The 23,902-nt window shown below is 35.3% G+C and overlaps 5 protein-coding genes and 1 long non-coding RNA gene across 6 annotated transcripts; 4 read left to right on the top strand and 2 right to left on the bottom strand.

Moving 5' to 3' along the window:
• The first annotated feature begins 3,009 nt into the window (after positions 1–3,009).
• Positions 3,010–6,747, top strand: LOC108813428 (splicing factor U2af large subunit B). Its single transcript, XM_018585981.2, is given in 14 exon segments — positions 3,010–3,177; positions 3,448–3,704; positions 3,786–3,932; positions 4,097–4,170; positions 4,734–4,810; positions 4,899–4,946; positions 5,028–5,087; positions 5,182–5,218; positions 5,221–5,241; positions 5,328–5,440; positions 5,539–5,985; positions 6,066–6,201; positions 6,283–6,350; positions 6,437–6,747. Coding segments are annotated over 14 exon segments (1,752 nt in total). The 5' UTR covers positions 3,010–3,048; the 3' UTR covers positions 6,575–6,747.
• Positions 6,748–9,064: 2,317 nt separating this feature from the next.
• On the bottom strand, positions 9,065–12,370 carry LOC108813826 (serine/threonine-protein kinase SRK2A). Its single transcript, XM_018586498.2, has 9 exons — positions 11,384–12,370; positions 11,146–11,220; positions 10,941–11,042; positions 10,762–10,815; positions 10,596–10,688; positions 10,377–10,469; positions 9,802–9,906; positions 9,625–9,723; positions 9,065–9,553 (listed from the first exon to the last, which is right to left on the bottom strand). The coding sequence occupies exons 1-9, from the start codon at positions 11,501–11,503 to the stop codon at positions 9,236–9,238; spliced, it is 1,059 nt and encodes a 352-aa protein (XP_018442000.1). The 5' UTR covers positions 11,504–12,370; the 3' UTR covers positions 9,065–9,235.
• Positions 12,371–13,232: 862 nt separating this feature from the next.
• Positions 13,233–17,315, top strand: LOC108813289 (transmembrane 9 superfamily member 1). The gene is made up of 12 exons (XM_018585808.2): positions 13,233–13,515; positions 14,134–14,326; positions 14,415–14,519; positions 14,811–14,828; positions 14,900–14,997; positions 15,083–15,235; positions 15,393–15,527; positions 15,671–15,837; positions 15,963–16,057; positions 16,155–16,528; positions 16,620–16,893; positions 16,992–17,315. The coding sequence occupies exons 1-12, from the start codon at positions 13,411–13,413 to the stop codon at positions 17,057–17,059; spliced, it is 1,785 nt and encodes a 594-aa protein (XP_018441310.1). The 5' UTR covers positions 13,233–13,410; the 3' UTR covers positions 17,060–17,315.
• Positions 17,316–17,704: 389 nt separating this feature from the next.
• LOC108806558 (ferredoxin, leaf L-A-like) lies at positions 17,705–18,368 on the top strand. The gene has a single exon (XM_018578702.2). The coding sequence runs from the start codon at positions 17,758–17,760 to the stop codon at positions 18,202–18,204; it is 447 nt and encodes a 148-aa protein (XP_018434204.1). The 5' UTR covers positions 17,705–17,757; the 3' UTR covers positions 18,205–18,368.
• A 992-nt stretch (positions 18,369–19,360) lies between these two features.
• On the bottom strand, positions 19,361–21,269 carry LOC108813868 (fe(2+) transport protein 3, chloroplastic). Its single transcript, XM_018586546.2, has 4 exons — positions 21,080–21,269; positions 20,941–20,998; positions 20,060–20,781; positions 19,361–19,957 (listed from the first exon to the last, which is right to left on the bottom strand). The coding sequence occupies exons 1-4, from the start codon at positions 21,092–21,094 to the stop codon at positions 19,502–19,504; spliced, it is 1,251 nt and encodes a 416-aa protein (XP_018442048.2). The 5' UTR covers positions 21,095–21,269; the 3' UTR covers positions 19,361–19,501.
• A 1,110-nt stretch (positions 21,270–22,379) lies between these two features.
• On the top strand, positions 22,380–23,653 carry LOC108810624 (uncharacterized). The gene is made up of 6 exons (XR_001943144.2): positions 22,380–22,539; positions 22,655–22,710; positions 22,845–22,951; positions 23,044–23,119; positions 23,198–23,294; positions 23,370–23,653. It is a non-coding gene; the product is annotated as an uncharacterized LOC108810624 (long non-coding RNA).
• Positions 23,654–23,902: the final 249 nt, after the last annotated feature.

Below are 23,902 nucleotides of genomic sequence, written 5' to 3'. Positions count from 1 at the left end.
AATAACCGGTCTTTTTTTTCAATAGAGAATAGAGAAAAAAATTTAGATCTGTCAATAAGTTTTTGTCATGGATCCAGAAAGATAAGAGAGAACCTATTACCTATGTTGTATCTTCTCTTCAATGGTTATATGAACCGATTTAGGGTTTATGTTGCTTGATTTGGAGAAGAGCCACAAAATTAGAGTTAACGTTTTCCCATCAAAAGTTCAACGTGGACTTTTATGGGTTTAATTTTGTAAAGTCAATATAAATTTGGGGAAGTATGTTGCAGGCTGATAATTGAGGAATCCCCTATATATTAAAAAGAGAAACATTTGAAAAATTATAACCTCAATTTTATAATAATAAAAAAGATCACTTGCTTATGTGACAATCAATTAGATAGTCAATTAGTCATACGTGTCATCCTTAAATTCAAATTGAAAAACATGGTGGTCCAATTCGATTTGTATATCTCGCTAGATACATCGAATGCCAACTATATGATATCATATCTCCTATTAACTAAAGCAAGGTCTCGCACTTTCCTTAAATAAATATTACGGAATTACCTAATATGATTAGCGTATATATATAAAATTAATGATTATGAATAATAAATATTTGATAACAATTTTTGTATCCTAGCTTTTTTTTTGTTTAATTTTATATTATTAAAGATATTAAACAATCACATTAATCATATAATAAAAAATTAGATATTTTCTTATATTAGATATTTTGAATTTTTTAAAACGACTATAAATTATTAGAAATTTTAAAATTCCACTTTGAAAATTTTATGATCAATGGATTAATTGTTTTTGTTATAAGAAGATACAAATGATCGTAAAATTGTATTAATGTGGATTTTTATTTAATATATATATAATATATATATATATATATATATTCAGCTAACAACATAAGGCAAGAAAATCCATCGTGCAAGGTTGAGATGAAAACGATAACAACTTTCTCTTCAAATGTGGTCTCGAGCTCACCGCTTAGCTTCCAATCACAGTCATTCAATGTTAACAACATTTACTAACCTTCGAAAAATTGGCAAATGAAAGAAGAGAAGTAGACATATACATCTCCTTTGATGAACATTTTAAGCCTTTATTTAATCAGATATGTAACTCCTATCTATACTATTAAAGTACAAGCATGTTTTGGATTTTTACTCTTTTTACCCTTATCAAAGAATCTTTCTTTTGTATTCATTAAGGGTATTCTGGACATTCTGCGCCAGTTTCTTCTTAATTATTTTTTGGTTTGTCATTAATCACCGGTTTCCTAATTTAATTTCGGCCTGCAATTATTTCTTTGTTTGATACTGCATCGATTATTTCCATGTTTGATACTATTATTAACCACCGGTTTTCTAATTCTAAAATTATTAATTTTGACAACAATCATTATCATTTAGAACGATTTTGAAAAATATAAATATATTTTAAACAAATTTCCAACTTATGATCACCGAATTTGTCTTATCATTAGAAAAATCACAATATTAAAAATACCGGGTTACAAACCGGTAATTCGTTCAACCGCAGGTCCGAGTCGGGTTTCAAAACACCGATCAAAACTATAAAACTGTTATATTGATTTATATTTAAAATATCTAATTCAAAATTAAAACCTAAAAATACATGTACAATATAGTTTTAACCGAACATAAACCCGGATATAAAACACATATATGAGACGGGTTATATAAATGCATATACAAGACAGATTATATAAATATGATTATATAAAATTTTCACCAAACATAAACCCGCGCTTTGAAAGCGCGGGTCAAAATCTAGTCTGTTCTTAAACCACAAAACATAAAACATGGGAAAAGAAGAGTTAAGAGTCTGATATGTTAAAGTCTTTGAGTTTTCTTGTCGCAGTATTCTAAGTATAAGGCAAAAAGTATAGGCTATTTATGGAGAGTACTCCTAAATCTAAGTGTTCAATTTATTCTAGGGCAACATTATCGGTAAAGGGTTCTTAAAATTTCTTTTTTTTTTTTTTTTTTGATTTTAAAAATAAATAAATAAATATGAACCAATCACGGACCGCCACGTGTCGTGAACCCCGCAAACCGTACAAAAAACCTCTCCAAAATGTTTCTTAATTAGCGATTTTTTGTTTTGGTTTTTGCAAAAAAGTGGTGTGGTCCACGCATAAGAACCTTCCCCCACCACCGATAATGTTGCTCTAAATATATAATAGATAATGTTGTGTACTGTAAGCAAGCAATCCGCTTCATATTTCTTTATATGTTTCTATCATTCTCTCTTACTGATATATATATATTATATATATATATATATATATATATATATATATATCAAAACAGAACTAAAAAACATGAAGAAAATCTGCATTTTCTGCGGTTTGCAAGAAAACAAATGCTTTATGGTTAACCAGTTTATAAAAAAGTTGTGAACTTTTAGATAAATCATAATAATTCGACCAAAATACATAAAATGAAGTTTTACATCATTTTGTCCTAGGGAAATTCATTTATGAGCAATGTTTTCCGTTCTTCATGCTCAAATAGTCCAAACTCTTTTTCGTGATTCACGAGAATTCACCTCTGCAATCATTATGAGAATCAGTTTAAGGTTTACTGGTTTTCAAATTAGAAGAAAGGGAAGAAGAAGATGAACAAAAAAGAGACACATAATTAGACTAACGTTTTCCTTTAACTGTTCGATGTGGACTTTTTAAGAGTTCAATTTTGCAAGGTCAAAGCAGATTTGGAGAATTATTTTGCATATGAGATATAGTTGGATAATTTATCTGTCGGTTAGGAATTAAATGAGCATTTTTCCACTGTATTGCATAACGATTATACAGTATATGAGTTGGTCCATAATACAAGGGAAGTTCGGTTGATGTAACTGATAGGCCCATTAGTCAAAAGTAGCCCATATCTTCGGTTGGTGTAGGCCCTCTTATTCGGAAGAATGCAATTTACGGTACTACCCTTAACCTTCTTCCTCTTCATAATTCCTTCTCCTAGGGTTTTCTTTCACAATCGGAGAAGAGAGATTAGAAAGGGGGAGATGAATTACGAAGGTAACGGGGATAGTGTCACTGTCGCCACAGATGACAATAACAACAACAACGAGAACCACACAGCTCGGGAGAACTCGCCTATGAAGTCTCTTGGTAGCGAGGACTCCAAGTCTCGAGTATGTACACTTGATCTTTACACTGTTCCTTGTTCGATTCAATTGCTTTTTCCTTTGTGTTGCGTCACAGTGTGTTATGAAAGTTATCTGGGCTGATTATTTAGGATTCATGGGCTCCAGTTTTGTCTTTACTCTGCTTTTTCCTGTGTAATTTAGTACCAGTTCTGTTTTTTTTTATAGTTTAAGGTTTCGGTATATCATGCTTCCCTAGACCTTGCATTGGTAGGAGTTCAGTTGCTAACTTGACTTTGACATTTGATTGGCTTGCAGGATTCTCATGATCTTGATAAGGATTCTTCAAGAAGCAGAGAGAAAGACAAGGATAAGGGACGTGATAGGGAGAAGAGCAGGGACAGGGATAGGGATAGGGAGAAGAGCAGGGACAGAGATAGGGAACGCGACCGCCATCGTAGAGATCGTCATAGGGACCGTAGCAGAGAACGTAGTGAGAAAAGGGAGCGTGAAAGAGATGATCTCGATGATGATGATAACGACGATGATCATTACAGAAGTCGACACCGTCACAGGTACTACTTATAGTGTGTTAATTATGATTGTTTAAGATTGTTTCTTTCTTAAAGTTGACTGGTGTCATCATTTATCTTCAGGAGCTCTCGCGATCGAGATAGAGAGGAGAGACACAGGCGACGGTCACGCTCTCGCTCGAGGAGCCGCTCTGAACGTAGGTCAAGATCCGAGCATAGGCATAGGTCTGAACGTAGATCACGTTCACGCTCACGCTCACGGTCCAAGAGGTACCTGGTTTCTCTGTTATCTCCCCACCTTTTTATGAGTGCATGAACACAAAATGTAGTATGATTTGGATGTTTGTTTGTGTGTTGCTTAGGTTTAGTTCAGCCACTAGTATTTTGTAGTTTCTTTTTACGGATGTCTGACCTATTGACATTTGCCCTTTCAGCAAGAGGGTAAGTGGATTCGATATGGCGCCCCCTGCTTCCGCAATGTTAGCTGCTGCTGCTGTTACTGCCCCAGGTATATGCTTTTAATCTACCCAACGTTATTATGTTCCTTAACTGCTTGTTGTTTTTGATTTTACGTAGTTTGGAAAGATCATTATCAATTACACGGTGTTACTTTGGTAAGCTGCATTTTAATTGCAGAGGGCTTTTAGTTTTTGCTTTGTTCATAGAAGTTTTACTATTTTTGTTCCCTGGTGAATTGGTTCTGGAACTGAGAGACTTTTGTTTTTTGTCTTTTTTTGGTGGTCTTTGTTTTGTTTTTGTGTCTTATCTTTGTAGTAAGAACTAAGAAGGCTATGTACAAGGAGGAATCCGTGCAACGGTTGTCATTGGTATTCTTTATCTTCGACTGGCCATTACATGCCTGTTTTCTATAGCCTTGACAAGTTTTGACAACTTGAACAGATTTTACATTTTCATATTTTAATCTTCATAAGATGCTGAATTACTCTGTACTGGCGGGTTTAGTTGGTAGGAAGGTGTTGTAGCTTTGTACTTGTTGGTTGGTCTCTACTTATGCGGAAAAATAATAATTTCTGACTAACATTCTATGATGTGTACTACTTGTTCTAGCAGGCCAGGTTCCTAGTATTCCAGCTACTGCTAATATTCCAGGGATGTTCCCGAACATGCTTGCAATGGTCCCTGGTCAGGTATAATATATGTATTCCGTTTTTTTCCTGTTTTATTTTTATTTTTGGCAAACATGCTGATAACATCTCATTCTTTCTTCTCACTTAGCAAATGGGTGCACTTCCTTTATTGCCAATGCAAGCAATGACTCAGCAGGTAAGATTAACCAGTCTACTTTATTTTCTTGTTGTCCATCTTATGTTAAGATTCCCATACAATACTGTGTTATGATCGCAGGCAACTAGGCATGCTCGACGAGTCTATGTTGGTGGCCTTCCACCTACTGCAAATGAACAGGTTTGGTTACGTTTTGTCTATTATAGTCTTTTTAAACCACAAATTTTGGCGATGTCATTTTATGACTACTGAGAATGGATTTTTCATGTTTTAGTCGGTTGCAACTTTCTTTAGCCAAGTGATGTCGGCGATTGGGGAAACACTGCTGGGCCAGGTGATGCAAGTTCCTTTGCTTTTTTGTTTTTAGATTTTTGACAGGTGTAGACAATAACTCACTTTCTCTTTGATTTTCATTCATAGGTGATGCGGTGGTCAACGTTTACATAAACCATGAAAAGAAGTTCGCTTTTGTAGAGATGAGATCTGTTGAGGAGGCTAGTAATGCAATGGCTTTAGACGGAATTATATTAGAGGTAATCTATTGTCTTCTTGCCCAGTTTAGAAATTCATTTTTTTTCTATTAATTACAATATACTGTGAGTATTAACATCTTAGCTTTGCACATCTCCAGGGGGTTCCTGTAAAGGTGAGGAGGCCAACTGACTATAACCCGGCGCTGGCTGCACCTCTAGGTCCGAGCCAGCCTAATCCCAGTCTCAATTTGGCGGCTGTTGGATTGTCTTCAGGGTCTACTGGTGGGCTTGAGGGTCCGGACCGCATTTTTGTTGGTGGCCTTCCGTATTACTTCACAGAAGAACAGATCAGGGAGCTCTTGGAGTCTTTTGGGCCCCTAAGAGGATTTAACTTGGTTAAAGACAGGGAAACTGGAAACTCGAAGGGATATGCGTTTTGTGTTTTCCAAGATCCTTCAGTGACAGATATTGCTTGTGCCGCCCTAAACGGGATTAAGATGGGTGATAAGACACTTACAGTGAGGCGTGCAGTCCAGGGTGTGATTCAACCTAAACCTGAGCAAGAAGATGTATTACTTCATGCTCAACAGCAGATTGCTTTGCAGGTGAGGGTTTTACTTCATGCTTTCTCTCTATAAATCATCTGGCTTTTACTCATTAATTGTCTATTGAAATTGTGTAACAGAGGCTTATGCTACAACCGGGAGGCACGCCCACCAAGATTGTATGTTTGACTCAAGTGGTTACAGCTGATGATCTTGGAGACGATGAAGAGTATGAAGACATAATGGAGGACATGAGACAAGAAGGTGGAAAATTCGGTAAGCAATGTTACTGACGTTCTGCCATTTGTTAACACTTACACTGTCCGAACTCTTTGGTAATCCATTGTTATGTGCCAGGTAATTTGGTGAATGTCGTGATTCCGAGGCCCAATCCGGAGCATGATCCAACACCGGGAGTTGGAAAGGTTCGTATGTCAACTCTGAGAAACAGTTTTCTTTTTTTACCAAGTTCATGATCACACATCCCTCTAATGATATTATATTAATACAGGTTTTCTTAGAGTATGCGGATGTGGATGGCGCAGCAAAGGCCAGATCGGGGATGAACGGAAGAAAATTTGGAGGAAACCAAGTGGTTGCTGTGTATTACCCCGAGAACAAGTATGCACAAGGCGACTACGAAGGCTGATCTTTCTTTACTTTGGCTCTCTTACCACAAATGAACTTTGCTTTGTGTTAATCGTATGTCTCTCTGCTTTATGGATATACTGGTTTGTCTAGAATATTACTACATTATTATCCATTTAGTACTTGTCTAGAAGACATAAATAACCAAAAGGTAATTATAGCCTCTGTCCTAAAGCGGAAGGTTGTCATGGTGAAAAGGAGTTGATAGGTATGGCTAAGGTGTGAGCCGTATTATGCCCGTATAACTGGAGAAATGAAGAAATTGACGCTTACTTTTGTATAACTGTATTTCCCCTGTCCATAAAAAAGCTTGCAATATTTCGAAGATTCTAGTTCCAAATCGGATTTTGGGTCACAGATCTTCGATAAACTACAACAACAAATAGCTTTTGAAAATGGTGAAATTGTGGAAAAAAATTAAAACGACTCTAAACTAATCTAGGAAATCGCGTAAGAAGTTGATGAACATACTCATTCTGTTTTTACTAATGTTGAAAACTTGCTTTCAGTCACTTTCTCATTTTTGGTCTAATTTGGTTGCATCCAATTTACTATAAATATTTGATAAATGAAAATGAAATATGATGCAAATCAAGTTAATATTGATAAGAAAAATCAAGTTTAATATCAAAGATTCTAGTTCCGAATCAGATTTCGGGCTATAGATCTTTTATATAAAAGTTAAATACATCAATAATAACTTTTTAAAATGGTAAAATTGTGAAGAAAAACCAAAGACGACTTTAAACTAGTTTTATAAAATCATATAAGAAGTTGATGAGGGCATTGTGATCGTTTTGTTTTTAAGAGTTATTCTTGGGTTCACTCCCTAGGGTGAACCTTTAGGTTCACCAACCAATAAAAACTTGTCATTTTAGATTCAATATCTTTTAATTAAGGAAACAAATAATTTGTCAAATTATATTATTTTTTCAAAATAAAATTTAAAAATAAATAAAAATAGTATATAAAAACGAATTAAAAAATTAATGTTGTCATCAAAACACTAAACCCTAAACTCTAATACTAAACCCTAAACTCTAATCCTAAACCCTAAACCCTTGGGTAAACCATAAATCCTTGGAAAACACTAAATATGTTGTCAACAAAACACTAAACCCTAAACTCTAATCCTAAACCCTAAACCCTTGGGTAAACCCTAAACTATTGGGTAAACCCTAACCCTTGGAAAAACACTAAACATTTGGATAAATTCTAAACTATAAATCTTAAACACTAAACTTCAAATCTTATAAATAAATATTTTTTAAAATAATCTTTATTGAGAACTATTGTTATTTTTATTTATTTAATCTTTTTTATTTATTTTAAAAGCACAATATAATTTGGCAACTTATTTTTGTTTCCTTAATTAAAAGATACTAGATTTAAAATAACATCTTTCTATTGGTTGGTGAACCTAAAGGTTCACCATAGGGGGTGAACCCAAGAAAAAGTCTTGTTTTTATTAAAGTCAGAATATACATCTAGTCACTTTCTTATTTTAGATCCGATTTGATTCGATCCAATTTAAAATATTTAATATGTGATATAGTTAAAATGAAGCATGATTCAAAAAAAGCATGATTCAAAATTAAATTAAATATGATTATAATTATATTATTTATTGTTTTACTTTATATTACGTTTATATATATATATATTTAAAATTATATATATATATATATATTTTAAAATTATTTACTTGTAACATAGTTACATATATAAAATAAGAAATAAGAAGAAGCATATCAAAAGAGAGAAATGATGTTATTATTATAGTTGGAAAGGGGCAACACAAAATAATCGCATCACAACTTCTTATATAGGTAAAAAATTCGACAAATATTATTGTAAGTATTAATGGTATTAAAATTAAAATTCTTTTTTCTGAAAAATTGCATAAAATTTTAAAGAATCTTTGGTAATAAAAATTAATATAATTAAATAATATTTTGAAACTTGTAAAATATTAATATATTTTAATGTTATATTTAAATATATTTACAATTTTCTTAAATAAACTTTATTCAAGTTTTCGTGATAAAAGAACCCTGAATGAAAAAAATGACCAAAATATTTTATTTAATAGATGAAATATCCTTATACTATAGATATATAAATACAAATAAATAAATAAATAAACAAAAATATAAAATATAAAAATATGTTTTTAAAAGCTTCGAATTATACGTTTTCAAATTCAAACTTTTTCTAAATTTATTTTTCGAATTGTTCTTTTTTTTATTTTTCAAAATTTTTCTTTTTAATATTAGAAAATGCTTTTAAAAATTATTTTTAAAATCTTTTATCTTCAAAATTTTTAATTTCTATTTTTTGTTTTCAAAATTTTCAATATATATATTTTATTTTATAACCCTATCGACGATTAAGCCACCCAAATCTCCAGTTTAATGTATCCCCGGCTATTGGCTACAGTAAAGAGGGACAAAGAGACTTTTATTTACGGTCCCAATGCTCAAACATAATCTCATCATCAACCTGTCTTTTCTACTGCAGATTTTACAGAACTTATACAAATGCCAAACCACAAGAGAAATCTTCAAATTTACGAACCAAACAAAAAACCACTAAAGATAAATTCAACAGACCAACGAGAACTTTTTCTTTTACAAAAACAAAACAACCAATACTTTTTCTTTTAACTGATAGGGATTTCTCCACTTGCATGGACTTGCTTCACCGTCTTATCATACTCATCTTCTTCGTCTTCTTCTACTACTTCCTCAACTTCTTCCTCTGCATCTCCATCTCCTCCCCACCCAAATGCTCCTACAGATCGAGAAACAGGAGGAGGTGTTTTTGCCTCTTCCACAATCTTCATGATCTCTTCAACGCTCTGTAGAGAAAACGTCGGATTCTCTTTCCTGTAGTATGCAGCTTGAGCTATCTCAGTAAGCTCCCGTGGCAGGTTCTTTAAGAACCATGGATGTTTCTTGATTTCAGCTATTGTAATCCTCTGCAAAAGAACAACAAGTTATAATCTCACAAAAGATGGATTAAAGCTTTTTTGAAAAAAAGATATGATACCTTGAGTGGATTAGCGACAAATATACGGGAGAGGATATGTTTGCAATCTTGTGAGATATGGACATAGTCAGGGATCTTGTACTGAACAGCCATTATTCTCTGTAACAATGTGGCGCAACAACTAGTGGGTCACATCGGTTTCTTAAAGTGAAGTCTGCAAGAAACAGATAAACTTACTTGCATTGTTTTTCTAAAGTTTTTGGGATCCTCTGGGTCTTCAAATGGGTATGCCCCAACAAGCATGACATAAAGAGTCACACCACATGACCATACATCAGCCATCTGAGTGAGAAGAAAGATACAAGAACAAACTGTTAATGATTTCTCTGAAAATGATCCAAAAAGATAACATCAGAGCAAAATTTCATATAGCCTTTGCATAGGTCAAGATAAAAATTTGGGATCCACTGCAAATCTAAAATGCCATCCATTTCTTTATGCATGGTTCAAAGTAAGAAAGCTACAACTGTATCAATAACAAACAAGAGTCAGAAAGTGCAAGCAAGGGGTGATGGCAGATGGATTAGATGATAATCATGGGAAAACCTATGGTAAAATATCTACAAATGCCAGAGCAGATTATGGCAAGATGGGGTTTATCTCTGCCATAACATAACATGAATGGGTTCTCATCGTATCAAAATATTTTGTATGAGGAAAACTGAAAGACCCTACATAGCTACAAAAGGAAAAATGTTTAAAACTGCATTATCTATAGTAAGGTGCTAAGCACACTTGAAATGGCCAATTACCTTGCCATCATATTCTCTACGAGAAAGAACCTCGGGTGCAATGTATGCTGGAGTTCCAACAGTTGATTTGGGCTTAGAGTGCAGAACTGAAGACTACAAAAGAAAAATAAAAAACCACATCACATGAAAGTGACAAGACCCTAGCAAATGAAAGATAAATAACCAAAAAAAATGAGCTTGTTATGATAAGAGCAAAGCACGCTATCATATATGTGAGACCTTGGAATAACCAAAATCACAGATTTTCAGGCGTGGAGCAGGACTTCCATCCAAGAGAATATTTTCGAGCTTCAGATCTCTGTGGCATATATTCTGTGACAATTAAGGAAAAATAATGTGACTACAGGACTAATAAAGAAAAGCTTCTGAAAGTCAGATTCATTACCATAGCATGGCAGTAGCTGACTCCTGATATAAGCTGCTGGAAAAAGTATCTTGCCTGACAAAAAAAAAATAATGAATGTCACATATAATCAAAGAAACTGCTACAAAATAGATCACATATCTCCTTTGTCTATATATTCTGAAATTGATCTTTAGAAAAATTGGACTTTTAATCTTCACCTCATCCTCACTGAATCTACCAGCGCTGCATATACGGTCAAATAGCTCACCACCAGCAGCATATTCCATGACAATAGCTATATGCGTTGGTGTCAAAACCACCTGTAAAATCCAAAAGGCTTTTAACCCACCACATAGTGCACTTGCGAGATGTGAAGATACACACCAACTTCAACTGTGACTTTTCAGTTTTCAATGCAGTTACCTCCTTAAACCGGATAATATTGGGATGACAAAGTGATCTGTGGTTAATAATCTCCCTTGCCACGTTCTCATCGATCTACATACCCCCAAACAAAAAAAAACAGAAAAAGATTCATTTGTGACCTTAGAAAGACAACAAATATATAACAATTCTGAACAACCAGCACTAAGCAGATACCAAAAAGAAAAAACACTCCAACTTGCATAGAGGAAAAAAGAAAAAAAAAAGGAGAAACAACCTTGGGGCCACGCTCGATGTACTTCATGGCAACATGTTCCTTGGAGTCTTTGACCCTCATCAGCCTCGCCACTCCAAAGTTCCCAGAACCGATCTCTTTAACCAGCTCGTACTTCTCCATCTTCTCCCACCCAAGAATCAACAGACCCTTATTCCCACACAAAAAAAAAGCTCGAGAGTTCTCAAAGTATATTCAACTTCAGTTCATTAAAAGCCCCTGCCCGAGACAATAAACGAAACCCGATTCAGAGATTTTCTCAGGAAAGTGGATTTGAAAAGCGAAGCGGCGAATGGTCAAGTTGGTTAATCCCTTTCTCTATTCCGCGAAGAATTTTCAAAACAAGATATGATTACTCTGATAGATAGTCATGGTCGCTCCTCGCGGTGGCCTTTTCTTATTTTATTTAATACTTTTTAGTTAAAATAAAATCTATAATAATTCAAAATCTAGGACCCACATATTTCTTTTCAATCAGTTCAATGTTTCCTTTGCTGACTGAGACGTCCCTATATGGGAAAATGATTTCTAGCTAGCGTGATTTTTACGAATGGTGACAATTTTCTATAGGAAATGACATCAAGAGCCATTTACAAAACTGCTAGGATTAAGAACTTAGAATTAAGAACTACTCTTTGCTCAGGGTGATTGCTCAGGGTGATGCATAACAAAAATGGATGATGCATAACAAAAAAATAAAATGTTATTTACACTATATTTGATAGATTAATATACGTATATAATCGTACCATAATCACTCCGTAAATCCAAAAGTTTTACTAAAAATGTTTAATTTAATAAAGCCGAATTAAGTAAAACAAAACCAAAATAGAAAAAGTGGTTGGAATTTGATAATACCGAATAAACCGAATGAATGTTATTTTTATGGAACTGCTATATATAAATATGATTAGGTATTTTAACCGTTTCAACCGAATAAATCGAAGAAACTGATTTTTATGTCATAACAAAGATAACACAAAAAATAATATTTTTGTGGATGACATCTCCAATTAAAAAATAAAGTTAAACAGTGCACCTAGATTTATATATAGACTTGTTCACTCGAAATCCTGAAATATAGCTTAGGCAAATTTTACAATTTCAAAACAAACTATAAAAGTCACATTAGCATTACAATAACATTGTTTGTATTCTTTTTTTTTTTTGAGAAAGGCATTCAAACATTGTTTGTATTCTCTGAATATATATTTTTTAGAGAGTCATTTTAATGCTTACATCTGTGTGGTTAAATGCATTTTTCAATATGGTTTAGATAACCAGTTAGCTTGGTTTGTTTGACGTGTAGAACATATGTGACACATCCCTGACACATCCCATTAATAATTATCGTAAATACATATAACATTGTGAATTGAACGAAGTAAATTTAATAGTTGTGACATATAGTATAATTTTTTTAAGGCATCTCTTATGATAAACAAAAATTCACTTTATATTTCACTTTAAATTAGAATAATTTTATTATAAAGTGAATCATTGAAGCAAATCTAATTTTATAATAGAATTACTCTATTTTAAAATGAAATATAGAATAAGTTATTGTGTATCATTGGAAATGGTCTTAGGTGATGAGTAAATGTGGTTTATATGCTAAACTAAGAATCAATTTGGGTGTGTCACATAAACATAGAAGTCTTCTAATGGAACCAACTCAGCAAGATTAAATTATAATTAATACAAAATAGAAGGTTACATATTTTTAGAAGATTTTCAAATAATATATAGGAGATACTCTACTATATTAATATTCTGGTACTGGGCTTCATTGATGTGAAGGCCCAAATAAATATGGTAAAAACGAGTGGCGTATCTCTACGACAACGATATGCTTCGAATCTCTAGTCGCGCTTTCGATCGTCCCCAGCCGAGAAAAATAATAGATAACTGAGAATTGTAACATACAAGCTGAATCGTACCTACGCGAAGTCATTGGTCTAAAAACATTAATCTCCGTCACCGTCTTCTCTCTCCCTCCCCTCAGATCTGATCATCCGCCGGGTTCCGATATGCCGTTATCCCGCGCCGTTAAATCTTTCTTATCCGTTTACTCAGCCGTCGGATGCGTCTTCCTTCTTCTCTCTCTGGCTTTGGCCTCCGAGTCAGATCACAAGGTTAGATTCGAATCTCTAGTGTCCTTAACTGTAAGCTCGATTCGAGTTATTTGCTCGTAGATCTCGCTCGTTGCTGGTTGCATGTTATGGATTAGGTTTCTAGACAAACTCCAGTTGGTACAAAACGCCTTTCATCACTACTCTTAACTAATGTAACGATCAGTGTTAGTGGATGTTCAATTGGATTAGATTTTTATGTTTAATTATGTATAATGTAGATAGAGTATAGATCTGGGAGAAATTAGGTTCAAATGTTTCTAAGTTTTTATTTGAATTTGATGAAACTGGAGGATTGTGGACAGTTTCTAGCTATAGTTGAGGTTTAAAGATGTGGGTACGCAAAGGCTTTGAGTATAGTTTACTCTTAAAATAAAGTAATTAGTTAAGCCCTAACTGCAGTTTCCACTTTTTTGTTTGATCATAGCAATCTTGTACTCTAAACAGAGAACAATAGTCTTTGTTAAGTAACAGTCCTAAAGGATGATGTCTTTCTTGTTTTGCTTTTAACGTTTGTTCTCCAATATAAGTAGTCTAAGCTTGATATTTAACTCTGTGATCCTTCCTTTCTGGCTTTTGGTTTATTTCCTGAAATTTGGTCTTCTTTTTTTTTTTTTCTAGTATCAAGCTGATGAGCAGGTTACTCTGTGGGTGAACAAAGTTGGCCCATATAATAATCCACAAGAAACATATAACTACTATAGCCTCCCCTTTTGCCGCAAAACTAATAACAGCATTCACAAATGGGGTGGTCTTGGCGAGGTTCTTGGTGGCAATGAGCTCATCGACAGCCAGTTAGACATCAAGTTCTTGAGTATGTTAGTTTTTATGCTTGTTTTTTTCTTTCAGAATCGTTATCTTGATTGTACAACGGTTCTTGACTTGTTCTGTTTTACTCCCAGAAAATGTTGACAGAAGCGTGATCTGTCAGTTGGAACTTGATGAAGCTAAGGTCAAGCATTTCAAAGATGCCATCGAAAATAGTTACTGGTTTGAATTATTCATGGGTATGTATCATATTTACTTATACATATTACTGATGACGAAATATCAAAGAAAAGTAGTTGATTCTTTTTACTGTAAAAGATTTACTGTCAGTTATATTTGAAACTGAAAGTCTCTATGCACATCAAGGGAGTTATATTTGAAATTGAAAGTCAGCTACGAACATTTTTAAAAATGAGCTAATACTATAATATCTTCGTAAATTCTCTATCATAGCATCCTTCATTTGCTAATCTGTTTTCTTTCTTCTTATTGCCATTTTATGTTTATGGCGTACGTGGATGCAAGTTCAGATGATCTGCCGTTGTGGGGTATGATATTTCTTATATTCAGTTTGAATATTTCCTAACCTAGATTTTTAACTATCTCATTGATGTTATAGGCTTTGTGGGCGAGATGCCTCCTGGAAAAAATAGTGAAAACGGCAAGCATGCTCTTTACACTCATAAGAGTATTAATGTCAAATACAACAAAGACCAGGTCGGTTGTTTCTTTGCTATTAGGCAGTATTAAGGATCTATTTACTTATATGTGATCTGATTTTTTTTTCTTCTTATTTGCCTAGATTATTCATGTGAATCTGACACAAGACAACCTAAGGCCGTTAGAAGCAGGGAGGACAGTGGACTTGACATATTCTGTGAATTGGATCCCAACCGATATCACATTTGCTCGTCGTTTTGATGTTTATCTAGACTATCCATTCTTTGAACACCAGGTAAATCATATTTTGTACCGTTTTCATCCTTCTGCTGGCGTAATTACACTGAATACTATTTTACGTGTTTGTTGATCGAAGTGCTAAAACCTTTTACTCAAGAAATTTTTTTGGAAGCTTTTTGTAAAGGTTTTTAATTGATTCGTTCATCATGCAGATCCATTGGTTCTCCATCTTTAACTCGTTCATGATGGTTATCTTCCTTACTGGTTTGGTCTCAATGATATTAATGAGGACTCTCAGAAATGATTATGCTAAGTATGCTCGGGAAGACGACGACCTGGAGAGCTTGGTAATGTCTCATCAACCCCTTATCTAGAATAGCTACAGAAGTTGTTTTAATATTACAATTATGTTGTCAACTTGTCAATTTTATCTTCCTTGCAAGTGCAAGAGTGTGGAGCAACTTCTGACGGTTTGTATTATTGAGCACAGGAACGGGATGTAAATGAAGAGTCTGGATGGAAACTCGTGCACGGAGATGTGTTCCGACCGCCAAGTAGTCTGGTTCTTCTCTCGGCTGTTGTTGGTACAGGTGCACAGTTGGCTTTGCTTGTTCTTCTTGTCATATTAATGGCAATCATTGGGACACTTTATGTTGGGTATGTATTTCACTCTTAATCTCAATCAACTTCTCCTGTTGTTTCTCATGGAATAAAAGTCCCGCTTTTGTCTGGATATCATTCTTGCAATGAAATCTTCTTATTCTGGTTTAACCTTTATTCAGGAGAGGAGCTATTGTCACAACTTTTATAGTTTGCTATGCTCTGACGTCATTTATCTCTGGTTATGTGAGCGGTGGAATGTACTCAAGAAGTGGGGGTATGTTGTATCCTTCTCTGTTGAAAGCAAGCAAGCTCTCCAATAATTTACCTCCAGTTGACTCATTCTTAAATTTCTCTTATGCTGGTTTGTTCAGGTAAACACTGGATCAAGTGCATGATCCTCACGGCTTCTCTCTTCCCATTCTTGTGCTTTGGGATCGGATTCCTCCTAAACACAATCGCCATATTCTATGGATCTCTTGCTGCTATTCCCTTCGGAACAATGGTGGTCGTTTTCGTAATTTGGGGTTTCATTTCGTTCCCTCTTGCCCTCCTCGGGACGGTCGTCGGTAGAAACTGGAGTGGTGCGCCAAACAATCCATGCCGAGTGAAGACAATCCCACGTCCAATCCCTGAGAAAAAGTGGTACCTGACTCCATCAGTAGTCTCTCTTATGGGAGGTCTCTTACCCTTTGGCAGCATCTTCATCGAAATGTACTTCGTTTTCACATCCTTCTGGAATTACAAGGTAAAAATCTCTTACAACTTTTAGAAAGAGAAACAGTTACTGTACATTTCTTGATGGGCTTTTTGTTGTTGTTGTTGTTGTCTCATGACAGGTATACTATGTGTACGGGTTCATGCTGCTTGTCTTTTTGATTCTTGTTGTGGTGACCGTCTGTGTGACGATCGTGGGAACATACTTCTTGCTTAATGCCGAAAACTATCACTGGCAATGGACATCGTTCTTCTCAGCTGCTTCTACCGCAGTTTACGTCTACTTGTATTCCATCTATTACTACTACGTAAAGACAAAGATGTTTGGGTTTTTCCAGACCAGCTTCTACTTCGGATACACCTTGATGTTCTGTCTCGGCCTCGGAATCCTTTGCGGTTAGTTTTTTCTTAGTTCTCTACTCTAATTTCTAAGCTGATCGATGTGCACTGGTTTTGGTTTGAAAATTGTTTTGTAATTGGGAAACAATTTGCAGGAGCTGTTGGATTCTTAGGATCAAATCTGTTTGTTAGAAGGATCTATAGAAACATCAAGTGCGACTAGAGACATAAGGAACCAAGAAAGAAAAAATGGAGTAAAGATGGATCGTGGAATGTTGTTGGTGGCAGTTGAGTCTGAATTTTCTTACAAATTTAGATTATTAGACACATGGGAAAGTGGGATCAATGGAGGAGGTTGTATGGTAATTGAAAATATTATATTTTTATTTGGCTTCTTTTTTTTTTTTGCTCATGTCCCTTTTTGGTAAAGTTGGATCTGCTATATTTTATTTAGGATTCAGAGAGATACTTTTTGGTTCCATCGTTTCTGTAAAGATGTAGCCAGAAAACTAAATTTTAAAATTGGTTCCCAAAATTTTCTCAAAGCCAGAATAAATTATCAGCATTCGACCGATAAAATATCAGTCACACAAAAAAAAATATTAATAATTGATAAAGCATATGAAGAGTTATTCGTTTTAGACACAAACAAGTCAGACATAGTTTGTGAGCTGTCCCAAAGTGAGACCACGTATAACTCACCTCAACAAGATGGATGGGAGGCGCAAGTGTGTCAAACACAATCACTCACACAAAAAGGAAACAAATCATTATTCTACAAATAAAAGACGATAATCCAATGATCCACACGATAAACGCCACGTGGAAGATAGAGTTCCACAGCAACACCTTTTAATCTTCTCATCTCTCCTTCACACTCTCCACGCCATTTCCACAAGCCACAAAGAAACCAACTCAAAAATGGCCTCAACAGCTCTCTCAAGCGCCATCGTCGGAACATCCTTCCTCCGCCGTCAAACATCTCCCATCAGCCTCCGTTCCCTCCCCTTAGCCAACACTCAATCCCTCTTCGGTCTCAAATCAGGCACCGCACGCGGCGGACGCGTCACCGCCATGGCTACATACAAGGTCAAGTTCGTCACTCCAGAAGGTGAGCAAGAGGTCGAGTGCGACGACGACGTTTACGTCCTCGACGCTGCGGAGGAAGCCGGGATCGACTTGCCTTACTCTTGCCGTGCTGGTTCTTGCTCGAGCTGTGCAGGTAAAGTTGTGTCTGGTTCCGTTGACCAGTCTGACCAGAGTTTCCTCGATGATGACCAGATCGCTGAAGGGTTTGTTCTCACTTGTGCGGCTTATCCTACTTCTGATGTTACCATTGAGACCCACAGAGAAGAAGACGTTGTTTAAAACAAAAGCTCCATAAACATGCTTTTGATGCTCTCATAATCATTCATGTCTTTACATTTTGGGTTGAGTTTGTTGCTACTTGGTAAAATACATTGTTGTCTGTTGTAATTATTCTTGGTTTGGCCCACCCTTTTGGTAAGATCAATGGATAACAGTTTAAACCTTATGATCGAGCAGGTTCTTGAAAACGTTTGATGAGAATCCAAACAGTATCTTTAAACATTTGAAAATACAGTTTCTTTGAAGACTGTCTTTGTTGTGGTGCATCTTTGATGAAATTTTAACATTATCTTTCTTTTTTGTGTAAATTATTATGAGACAACTATATTTAGAGGAGCTGTTTTGTCCATTTATCTTCGCATAGAACGCATTTCTGTTATTGAAGTAGTTTTTCAGTGTAGTGACTAGTGACTAATATATCAGACGTGTGTTTGAAGTTTAATTCTTTTTAAATTTAATTTCTTTTATTTCATTAGTTATGGAGCCACAAAAACCGAAAACCACTTTACTTTTTCTTGTTTTTAAATCTTGTTTTTAAGGTACGATATTGTATAAATCGAAACCAAAAAACTACGATAGAGCAAAACAATGTTGAACCGTTGATGGTGAAAAAGAAATTGCGGCCTAGATAAGGTTGATTCCATATTTCAGCCACTCACGGAATCAAATAGAGAATTGGCTGAGATTATTGGTAAAACCGTGGTGTATTGTTTATACCGAAACAATGGATGCGATGCACATGGCATGGTTCTTTGTTTGACAGCTCATCACATTCCGAGCAATGTGATGGCAGCTATCTGATAGAGATCCATGCATGTACATCTATTGCTTTGGCATAAATATTACACAATAGTTTTGCCTATAGTCTCACTCATTTCTCACACCTAGATTACAACTCTATACTAACTATCACCGATTCAACAATTCTTTGCTTCATTGAACTTTTTCGTTTTGATTTGCACATTCTGTCACAGTTCGAAGATATGATAAACTAGATAAGAAAAAGATTGTCATTTTTGGTTTTGTGGCTAAGATTAAACGCTTTAAAACAAAATAAAAAGCCTTAACTTTTAATTTCGAAAAGCACTAAACCTCAACACACTGTGTTTGTCAAAAGAAAAAAATAAACTCAATATACTGAGTTTGAGACAGTGCATTCCCTAACCTCAACATCCACTGCTGTTGCCAACCATTCCGAGTTGGAAGAATCAAGAAAATACATTCGAGATATGATTATTCTAGAACTATACATATTATTTGTAGCTAGCAGCTATAACAGAAGAAAGAATCTCACAATCTAAGCCCAAATAGCAAGAGAAGACATGAGTCCAGCTCCTAGGAACAACATCATGTAAGAAACAATTTGAAGCCTAAAGTTACAACTCATCCTCTTACTCAAGAAATCAGCAGCTATGAGATCCACTAAAGCCATGTACACAAGTATCCCTGCTGACAGAGAATCCAAGATACCTTCCGTCACCAACGCTCCAACGCTGTGAGAGTTAAAAGACGACGCCACTGCGGTTCCGATACCGATCCCTATCGGTGTTGTGAGGGCGAAAAAGCAAGCCATTACGGTCGCTGACTTGTTCCTGAACTGCGCTTGGGAGATACATCCTCCGAGCGCAAACCCTTCAAAGAATTGGTGGAATGATAGTGCAGCGATGAGAGGCCGGATTGTGCATGGAGATTGAGATACTCCAAGTGATATACCGATGATAATGGAGTGTGACACGATCCCAAGCTCCAAAACCTAACAATGTTTAATTAAAATGAAACTAATCTTGAGCTTACATCTGAGACTATACAAGAATCAAGAATCAAGAATCAAGAATCAAGAAACAAAGATTTGTACCTGAGAGACAACAACATGCCTTGCTCCACTTCCGAGCTCCAAACCTCCGTGGGAGTGTCCATGTCCATGTCCATGACCAATCTTCTGGTGTCCATCACAAGAACCATGACTATGTGTATGGTGAGCAGCATGAGCATGAATGCCAACAATGTGAATCCCGCCACTGTCTTCTTCTCCAAACACTTTATCATCATCGCTCCCTCCTTCCGCAACCACCACGGGAACAACAATACTCCCTGGAGACGACTGTTCAGGACCAAGCTGTCCATCAGACGGGTCAGCAGCTTCCCTCTCTTGCTTCCTCTCATAGTACTGAGTCCCCATGAAATCAACAAGCAGAGTGATCAAAGCAGCGACCATGGCAAAGAACCCCGGGAAAGGAAACTTAGACCAAGGGTACTCCGGTAAGCAGGGGTTGTTCAAGGCTTCAGTGCCACCGGCTAACATGTGAACAAACCCCGTGGCGAGGATCACACCGGCTGCAAAGGCTTTAGCAGTTACAAAGAGATTACTGTCTGTTTGAAGGAACCGGCGGTTTCTCCCAATGAATGGTATAGCTACACCAGCAGCACCAGCTAAGAGAATGGAAGCAATGGCTACTAACTTGAGGAGAAACGCAGCGGAATCGTCACGACAAAGGTCGGACTCGGCGGCATTGCAAAGGATGGTGGATGAAGAAGTAGCCATCGTCTCAGGAACTACCTGCAAGATGGACTCTGTTTCTGTAAACAGAGGACCACCCATTACAACCAATCAGAACAGAGGATACACTTCAAAACACATGCAAATATTTTGAACTGAGACGAAAAAATAGTCAGTCTTTTGCATCTTTTTTTTAGCATATTATGAATCTTTATTTCAAAGGAGCTCGTTGACGTTACCTAAGAGAGAATCTCGTTCTGATCTGAAAAAGTAAAGAGGAAACAAACTCCAAAGAACCTAAAACCATAAAACCCATAATAATCAGTTTAAGGCAGTTCAACATAAATAGTTGAAAATAGTAATGGGAGATTGACGAACATCGATGAAGAACATTGAGTGACGACTAAGAAGATCTCGTCGGGATCATGAAAAAGTTAGCTTAAGAAAAGAAAAAAAGAAGTATTCTCGTGAACTCCAAAGACATGAATGAATGAGAATAATTAAATAGGAGAATCTTGATAAGAAAACAAGTTGCAGGAAAGAAACAAGTTAATGTCGACATCGTGATGGAGTTTGCAGTTGAGCAACAGGTTTAGACTTTAGAGAAGAGAAGACATTTGCTTATATTTTCTCGAGAATATTGTATGCACACGCCAAATATGTCGACATTTTGAAGTAATTCTATTATATATTTTTGTTCATTTTAAATTTATTTCTTAAAATAATGTAGACAACTATGTACGTCCTTATAACCCAATTTATTGCACCAGGGAAAAAAACGAAACCGGTTTATTGGATGAAAAGAAACTTAGAAAAGAATCATAAAGTTATTATTATTTTTTTTTCTCAACAGCTAATAGTAGCCCTACCCAACCAATTTCATTAATTATCATCGTCATCTTAACTCATTATTATCATCTGTAATAGGTAGTTGTTCTAAATTAAAGAAGAACATGACTTAGGGGATGTATTCAATTTAGCATTTGATGTGATTTGATTTTTAATTGAGTTTTAGATGATTTTAATAAGTTATAGAGATTTAGGTGATTTTTGTTAAACTACTCTAGAATATCACCTAAAACAATGAGATTTGAGTTTTATTTTTTTTAACTAAGAAACTCCACCCAAACACCCTAAAATCACCTCAAAACTTTAAAATCCCACAACTTAAAATATTTTCAATAACAGTGGATTTCAGAGTACTTTACGAAATGTCAAGTTCAATAACAGTGGATTTTAAATGAGTTTTTAAAATTCATGTTTGAATAATAGTGGATTTGTCATTTTAATACAAATCACCTAAAACTCTCAGTTGAATACACCCCCCTTAGGTTTGGTAAGTTGGTATATGTATCAAATATATTTTTTAAGTAGGTTAAGATCCGTATTATACGCATTTTACATATTATGAAATAATAAATATATATTGAACAATAATCCAAAAAGTAGAGGTGTCAAAATGGGTAAAAACCAGTGGGTTGACCCAAACCAAACCAATCAATAATTCTAATGGGTCAATAATTTGAGTGTTAATGGATAAATGGTTTTTATGGGTTAGTGGGTTTAGTGAGTTGGATCAATATTGGTTTGGATCAAAATGGGTTTATGGGTTACCCAATCCAACCCAATTTTTTGTCGTATACTTATCTTTTCTTCTTCCTCTCTCTCTTTTTTTTTTCTTCTTTCGTGAAAGGTATTGATCTCTCTTTCTCGATGATCTCAACAAACCTTCTCATCGATCATCCCTTTCTCCCTTACGTGAGCGGCTCACGGTGAGCCTAGATACTCCTCTCCAAAGGTGTGAGTCAAAACTCATCGATCAGCAACTCATCTTCCTTGTAAGTCAAAACTCTATTTTCTTCAATTTGATCTTATGGGTCACTGATTTGGAATCGATTATAGGTTATGGGTTTGGAAAAATCTGTGATTAATGTTCAAATTTTCGATATATAGGTTCTGGGTCGCAACTTGAGTCCAAACCCGTTTGAAGCTCTTCCGCAATCAAACTTGTAAGTTCATCGCTTAGTTTATTTGAAAATCAAGTTGGTGAGTTATGGGTTTGTCAAAATCTGTGCATAGATTTAGGAATCTGAGTTATGGGTTTGAGTTTCTGAATCTGTTGATGATTTTGGAATCCTTACAGTGTGAAACAAAGCTCGTTCCTGGCTCAAAGCTCTCGGACTGGAAGGAGAAGCTGGACCGTGATACAGAGCTTTTGAAGGTTCAGGCTAATATACAAGCATCCTAGCTGTGAGTATCTTCTCATCAAGTCCTTGAGCTATCTAACCCTTTCTAGTTTCTTTTTTTTTGTTAATGTTTTTTTTGTTAATAAATCCCCACAGGTCCTCACTAAAAATCGTCTGGACTGTCCTGACCTTGGAATCTTAAGCATCAAAGATCAAACCCTTCCTTCTGAAAGTAGGTGTCTTTGACTTGCTTTGTTTTCTGCTTTGATCAGCGCCTTTGTTTTAATTAATTATTGTATGTGTGTTCTAGGTGTTGAGAAAGTGGTTGGCTGGGCTTTGAGCCACCATCTTATGAACTGCGCAGAACCTACAGTCAAAGACAACAAGCTTGTTATCTCAGCAGATAGGTAAGCATCCTTTGTATATACTGAAATACAGAAGATTGCAGTTTGCTTGAACTCTATTTCTTGAATATTTTACAGGAGGATTTCCACAAGAAAGTAAAGACAAAAACAGGAGAGGACATGATTAAGTATCAGCCTGAAGATATCAGAGTCTGTCATTTTTCTTTTGTTGAAAACTACGAGAGTATGACAAATGATATGGTTACGTACTGCTGCTTTAATTTTTCTTTGCGTTCATGTTTATAGAACCATTCTCGATCTGAGACTACCATGAAAACTTTTTGCTTTTCTTATATATAAACATATCATTTTATATTTTGTTGGAGTTTGAATTATTATATTAAATATATTGTGCTCAAATATTTTGATGAGTTATACTATATAATTTGTTAATTTCTGATTAGTATTTTTTGTTATTAAATGTTAGTAAGTTATATGGTAATTTAATTGTGATATAATAAATATATCTAAATTATGTTTATTAATAGCATTTTTAATGGGTCAACCCATTAAAACCACTAACTCATTAATTTATATGGGTTGTGGTTTAATCCAAACCATTTAGCTAATGGGCTGGATTAACCCATGATCCAGAAACTGCTTAAACCATT

This window comes from Raphanus sativus, chromosome 6, assembly GCF_000801105.2.
Source record: "Raphanus sativus cultivar WK10039 chromosome 6, ASM80110v3, whole genome shotgun sequence".
Taxonomy (NCBI): domain Eukaryota; kingdom Viridiplantae; phylum Streptophyta; class Magnoliopsida; order Brassicales; family Brassicaceae; genus Raphanus; species Raphanus sativus.
This window is presented reverse-complemented; position numbering and strand designations above follow the sequence as displayed.